This window comes from Manihot esculenta, chromosome 4 (assembly GCF_001659605.2).
Source record: "Manihot esculenta cultivar AM560-2 chromosome 4, M.esculenta_v8, whole genome shotgun sequence".
Lineage (NCBI taxonomy): Eukaryota > Viridiplantae > Streptophyta > Magnoliopsida > Malpighiales > Euphorbiaceae > Manihot > Manihot esculenta.
The window spans coordinates 11,476,816-11,483,516 of NC_035164.2; the positions used below are offsets into that span (position 1 = coordinate 11,476,816).

General features: G+C 46.8%; 1 protein-coding gene across 1 annotated transcript; it reads right to left on the reverse strand.

Moving 5' to 3' along the window:
* Positions 1 to 5,417: 5,417 nt before the first annotated feature.
* LOC110608038 lies at positions 5,418 to 6,428 on the reverse strand. The gene is made up of 2 exons (XM_021747254.1): positions 6,272 to 6,428; positions 5,418 to 6,160 (listed from the first exon to the last, which is right to left on the reverse strand). Exons 1-2 carry the CDS (start codon positions 6,426 to 6,428, stop codon positions 5,418 to 5,420), a joined length of 900 nt encoding a protein of 299 aa, XP_021602946.1.
* Positions 6,429 to 6,701: the final 273 nt, after the last annotated feature.

Here is a 6,701-nt window from a genome sequence, read left to right on the forward strand (position 1 = left end):
CCTTCTTCATCAAAGTTTTTCGTTGCTTCGGTGTAACCCCTTGCATGCTCTCCCCTAACTCCATCCTTTTCATGTGCTCCTTCGAGTCCATCAGCTTGTGCTGGGGTTTCGCCCCGTCGGCTGTCCTGTTTTCCACATTTTTTTGCTTGGTCAAGGCTAGTCAAGGGTTCTATTATTTTGCTCCCCGAGGAGGAGTGTCCATCTTCTCGGGGTATAAAGACTCCATTAAGGGTTGGGTCGAAGGTTTTGTAGTAGTGGAGCTGAAGGAAGGCTTCGGAATAACATGGGATGTGGATCTGTCCTAGAGGGATGCCCCCCTGGCTGTAACGACCTTCCTCAGCTGTTTGTAATGGACTAGATTTGCCTTCTCCGACTGACCTCTGTCTCTCGAAAGTATAATGTTGAGAAGTGTATGTTCGTGTCCAGTCTTTAGGACTGTCGGGACGCTGGTATTTGTTTGTTGATGTTCTGCCTTTTTTCCCTTGTCTCTTGCCCTTTTCTTGTATTTGTTTTTAACCGTTTATCATTTTTTTTTCGCAGCTTCCTTCACACCCATGGACAAGATCAAGCTGCCGAGGAACTTCACAATGTCCCGGGAGAATATGAAGGCTACCCTGAAGGCCTTTCGGGCTGGCCGATCTGTGGCAGACGTGACTTGGGAGGCCTTCCAAGCCATCTTTCCCTTGGTGGCTGGCCGGACTACTTCTCCTGCCCCTACCTCTTTTCAGGCTTTGTGCCTGCCCCCAAGGGCTCTCGTTTTGCAGCTTCCAAGGCCTCCATCCAGTGCAGGACTCCGGGCTCCTCTAAGTTCCTCACGGCTCCAAAGCCCAGGTCAACCTCCACTCTAGCTTCCCAAGAGCCCATCACCATCGAAGAGTCTACAGAGGGTGTTTCCAAGGGAGGGGCCAAGGTGGCTCCCTCTTCAACACGACCCAAGCAGGCTGCTGCTGTTGGTGCCATTGTTATCAGGGGGGCCTTCGGCAAGCGAGCCCAGTCTACCAAGGTCCCTCTCGAGGGCTAGGCCTCCAAAAGGGCATGCTTGGCTAGGTCTCCTAATTCCATTCTCCCTCCTCCTGCTGATAAAGGAAAGCAAGCCATAGGGCTATCGTCTTCAGCCTCTGACAACGAGCTCCTCAACGCTGTTGAGGTAACTCATGGGTCCGCGATGACCTCTGTGGCTGAAATATTGCGAGAGAAGATGTTTGGTGGGATATCTAATGTCTTTGATCCGCGCTTCCTCGCTCTTGCTAGCCATCTGGCCTGCTCCACCAAGCAACAGGTGGCTTTTTGCTCGTGTTAACGGGAGGAGCTGGGAGACAGCCTCCGAGAGATGCTCCTCATGGTGAGCTATTTAACTCTCTTTAAGTTTGCTTTATTTTTGTTGTGTTCTTACTCTGTTTGACTTGGCATATACACGAAGATCGATGCTCGAGATTAGTTCCTCCAAAGCTCGATGGACCAATAAATTGATGAGGCCCGCAGTGAGGAGAACCTTATGGTGACTGGTGATGCCCGCGCGCATATAATCGAGCTTAAAAGTCAACTCGAGGACCTCACCATTCGCTTAGGAGAGATGTGGGATGAGGTCGGCAGGGCTTCTGAGCGAGCTTCTGTGGAAAAGTCTCGATGGGACGAGGCTTTAGCGCAGTTGTCTTCTTTGCACGAGGCCTGACTCGAACGAGATGAGGCCCAAACTCAACACGATGAGGCCCGGGCTCAGTGCGAGGAGGCAAGGGCTCGATGTGAGGAAGCTAGGGCCCAGCGAGAGGAAGCTTTGGCCCGGGTTACTGTCCTTCAGCAGGAGCTCAACAAGCATGCTGAGGACCTGAAAGACATGGCCTTAGTAGTGGAGGAGTCACGGCTTTAGTAACAGCAACTCCGCTAAGAGGTCACTGCTCTGGAGGAAAGGTGCTTTGCCCTATTGAGGGACGTTAGGCTTACGGAAGACAGGGTCCAGTTGGCCTATGAGAAGCGCTTATAAGAGTACAAGGACTCTGCTGAGTTGAAGGCCAAGATTGAGCAACCCTGTGAGGAGCGACTTGCGGAGTACAAGGCTTCTGATGAGATGAAAGAGAAATTATACTAATCAGTCTTCCGTATGTTCACTTCCGGGTTTAATCAAGGCCTGAAGGCAGCTAGAGACTCCGTTAGCAGCCCTCCGAGCCCCCAAAATTGACTATGACGACGAGGAGATGCGCTACGGAGAGGATGATAACCCACTGCCTAAAGGAGCTCCTCCCCCGCCAGCTGGACCTCAGGGAGAAGACACTGTAAATAAGCCCTTGAATGAACTTGTCAGTTTGGGCTCTTCCCCTGTATCTGTAAACAAATAAATAAATATATAAATGAATAAAGATATTTCTTTTTATGCCTACTTTGCCTTTGTGTTTATTTTATTTGTCGCACTTTTATCTCTTGCCTTTGACTTAAAGTTTGGATGGATGACGATCTGGGAATACGCAGTAATAATAAGCGATATTTTACCTCCGACATACTTCATTTATACTTAGATTATTTCCTGCATACATTGCTTTCTTTGTTTTGCTGAATTGCTCAGTCCTTTTGGGACTTAACTCTCCTCATTGTGTAACTTGTGAATTTCTTCTTACTTACCTTAACATAAAAAGCCTTAAGTTGTATGCTTACTTAATAGATTCCAACTTACTTAATTAACGGGCTAAACTGTCCTCCGTGTGACTTTGTCAAATAGATAGATCCGAGCTGAGAGCTAGGAGTTTTACTAAGCATTTAACTTGTAAGTTTTTTCCATTCTTATGAGGGCATTTATGTCATTTACTTGCGGCCTCCTTAGTGCCATGAGCTCGGATATGTAATACTTAGAATGATCATCTTGGGCCCGTTCGAGCTGCAAGCTCGGATGTACTATCATTAAGTTCTTCTTTTACTCAGTGTAATGATTAACAAAGATTATCAACTAAGCGCCATGAGCTATAAGCTTGTTCGAGCTGCCATGGATTCGTTTGATCTATGAGCTCGATTATTTTTGCGCATTTATGGCTTGTGGGCCCCCTCGAATGGGGAGCTCAACTTTCTATTTCCATACTTAACTTATTCTGCTTAGGCATTCATATGTCGCAGGTTCATCCGAACTAGGAGCTCGATTCTTTGTTTTTTGCTTAAGCTTTTTCGCATGCCTATAAATTGTAAGTCCATCTATGCCATGAGCTCGGGAGTCCGGAATTTTGTTTCTAGCCTTTGGGTGTCTCGAGCTCTTTTATGAGGTCGGGCCTGATTCTCAAGTTGTGTGTCGAACCTTATGCAGGCTACATTCCGGTCTGTTTGTTTGTTCGCTTTGCCTTAGCTTTTCTTTTGAGGGGAGGCTTAGTGCCTTATTTTTTCTTCATTGACCTTTCCTCTCTTAGCTCAGTTTGGTGGTGCTAGCGGTCATTGTCCGAAACCAGTCACCTACTTTAGTGGGGGCTCCATTTCCTTCTCAGCTCGATTTTGCATGGCCTTGCTCGGGATTCAGACTTATTGGTCTTACTGTCGCTTCTAGACTCATTGGCCTTGCTCGAGATTCAGGCTCATTGGTCTTACTGTCGCTTCTAGGCTCATTGGCCTTACTATCGCTTCTAGACTCCTTAGCCTTACTTGAGATTCAGGCTCATTGGTGTTACTATCGCTTCATCCTTTCAGCTTGGTTTTGTGGCGTTGGAGGTCATTTTCCGAGACCAGTCGCCCACCTGACTAAGGGCTTCATTTCCTCTTAGCTTGATTTTTTGGTGCTGGCAGTCATTTTCCGAGTCCAGTCATCTACCTCACTAAGGGCTTCATTTCCTTTCAGCTCGGTTTTGTGATGCTGGCGGTCATTTTCCAAGGCCAATCACCCAACTCACTGAGGGCTTCATTTTCTCTCAGATCGATTTTGTAGTGTTGGCGGTCATTTTCCAAAGCCGACCCACCTCACTGAGGGCTTCCAGTGCCTGTTTTGAAAGTACTCGAGATATATAGGGAAATAAAAGCAGCATTTTTCATTCATTCATATTTTCAGAGTACAGAATTTTACATTGTACATATTTCAAGGAAAGTACATCTTCAGGTGTTGGATATTCCAAGAATGAGGCTCCCTTGTAGGTCTTCAATCCGGTAGACCCCAAACTTGACGATTTTAGTTATCCTGAAGGGGCATTTCCAGGTCAGTGCTAACTTTCCTACTACTGCTCTCTTCCCTGTTGCTTCTAGTCTCCTCAGGGCTAGGTCTCCGACTTTCAGGCTCATTTCTCTTACCTTCTGGTTGTAATAGCAAGTTGCCTTTTGTTGATAGGCAGTGGTGCGTACTTGAGCTTCTTCCCTGATTTCTTCTAAGGCGTCCAGGTTGCTTCTCAACTTCTCCCTGTTGATATCTTCATTGTTGAATTGGACATGGTGAGAAGGGATTTGTAGCTCGATGGGGACTAATGCCTCGGTGCCGAATGCCAGTGCGAACGGCGTTTTCTTTGTTGGCGTTCGAAGAGTAGTCCTAAATGCCCATAGGATGCTATTGAGTTCGGCTGCCCAGTTCTTCTTTTCTCCATCCAGTCGCTTTTTTAATCCCTGAAGGATGGCTCTATTCATGACCTCTGTCTGGCCATTTGTTTGAGAATGGGCTATTGAGGAGAACTTATGCCAAATGCACATGTTTCTTGTGAAATCATTGAAGGACTTGCAGTCAAATTGCTTGCCATTGTCTGATATAAGTTTCATCAGTACTTCAAATCTGCAAATGATGTTTCTCCAGACGAAATCTATTACTTTGCGCGTCGTGATGATGGGCACGGCCTCAGCTTTAAGCCACTTAGAGAAGTACTCCACCACTACTATCACGAACTTCTTTTGCCTGGTAGTCTTAAGGAAAGGGCCTAGGATGTCTATGCCCCACTGCGAAAATGGCCAAGAGCTTGAAATGCCAGATTGTGGTGTAGTTGGGACGTTGATGGCGTTGGCAAACCTCTAGCAAACGTCGCATCTTCTGACGAATTCCTCTACTTTTTTAACCGTGGGCCAGTAGTAGCCTTGCCTGAAAATATTGTTTGCCAACGTGTCTGCTCCTTTATGCGCTCCACAAACTCCCTGATGTATCTCCTTAATCACCCTAGTCGCTTCTTCTAGACCCACACATCAGAGCCATGGACTGGATTTCTCTCTTCGATATAAAGTCCCTCTTACCGCCTGATAGTAGGCAGTCCAGGCTGCGATTTTTCTTGCTTCAGCTTTATCCTCATGCAGCTTCCCTGTCTCTAAGTACTTCAGGTATGGGGTCATCCAATTCTGCCCTTCTTCGATTTGCATTACTGTGGTGGGTTTTTCAAAGTCCCTCTTACCGCCTGATAGTAGGTAGTCCGGGCTGCGATTTTTCTTGCTTCAGCTTTATCCTCATGCAACTTCCATGTCTCTAAGTACTTCAGGTATGGGGTCATCTAATTCTGCTCTTCTTCGATTTGCATTACTATGGTGGGTTTTTCAAAGGTGAGGGTGCTGATGTGTTGTATGTACACTTCATCTGGGAGCTGTTCTAGTTCTTCCTCAGATAACCAGCTCAGCAGGTCTACTTCTTCGTTTTCCTCTCTAGGTATCATTTGATATTGCACAGCAATTCCTTGTTTGCTGAGCTCAACTTCTACAGCTCGTACCTTGGCCAAGTATTTTTGCATGATGGGATCCCTTGCTTGGTATGCCCTCGTTATTTGATTGATCACCAGCTGAGAGTCACTGCTTATTTTGAGGTCGGTTGCCCCTACTTCTGATGCCATTAGCATCCCGTTTATGAGGGTTTCATACTCTGCCATGTTATTGGAGGCTATGAACTCCGGGCGCAGGGCGTAGCAGACCTTCAATCCTTCTGGTCCTTTCAACAGTATTCTAGCTCCACTGCCCCCAGCATTGGATGCCCCATCCATAAATAATTTCCAGTTGAACTCTCGTGGTGGCTGACCTCCATCCCTTCCTTCAGCTGAGCTCGACGACTCTTTACTTTGCTCTTGTTGTTCCTCATTGAAGAAGCATTCGGCTATGAAGTTGGCAAGGGCCTGAGCTTTGACGGCCGTCCGAGGGCGATATTCAAGGCAGTACGGGTTGATTTCGACAGACCAGGCGAGCATCCAACCTGATGTTTCTAGTCTGTGAAGAATTTTCTTTAAAGCTGATCTGTCATCACAACTCCCTGATGGATTTCAAGGTAGACTCTAAACTTCCTCACCGCCAACAGTAGGGCAAACGCCAACTTCTCTATGTTTATGTACCTGACCTTAGCATCTTTGAGCACCTTGCTAACATAGAAGATTGACTTTTGCTCTCCTCCTTCTTCTCTCACTAGTACAACGCTTATGGAATGGCAGGCACCGCTCTGCAGACTTTGACATAAATCGGTTGAGCGCTACCACCCTCCCTATGAGCTTCTGCACATCTCTCACACAGGTCGACTCCGGCATCTTTAGTATGGCTTCCACCTTTTCTGGGTTTAGCCAATGCCTTTTTCGCTGACCATGTAGCCTAAAAATTTTCCTCCTCGAATGAAGAAGGCGCACTTCTCTGAGTTCAGCCTCATTCTATACTATTCTAGCACCCCAAACACTTCTTTCAAGTTGGCCAGGTGCTACTGGAAGGTCTGGCTTTTCACCACCATGTTATCTACATATACTTCTACATTCCTCTCTATCTGACCCTTGAAGATTTTATTCATCAGTCTCTGGTATGTCGCCCCT

Coding starts and splice junctions, on each gene's coding strand:
- LOC110608038 (XM_021747254.1), bottom strand. CDS start 6,428: ATGCCGGAGTCGACCTGTGTGAGAGATGTGCAGAAGCTCATAGGGAGG. Junction 6,161..6,271: donor AGCAAAAGTCAATCTTCTAT/GTTAGCAAGGTG, acceptor GAAATCCATCAG/GGAGTTGTGATGACAGATCA.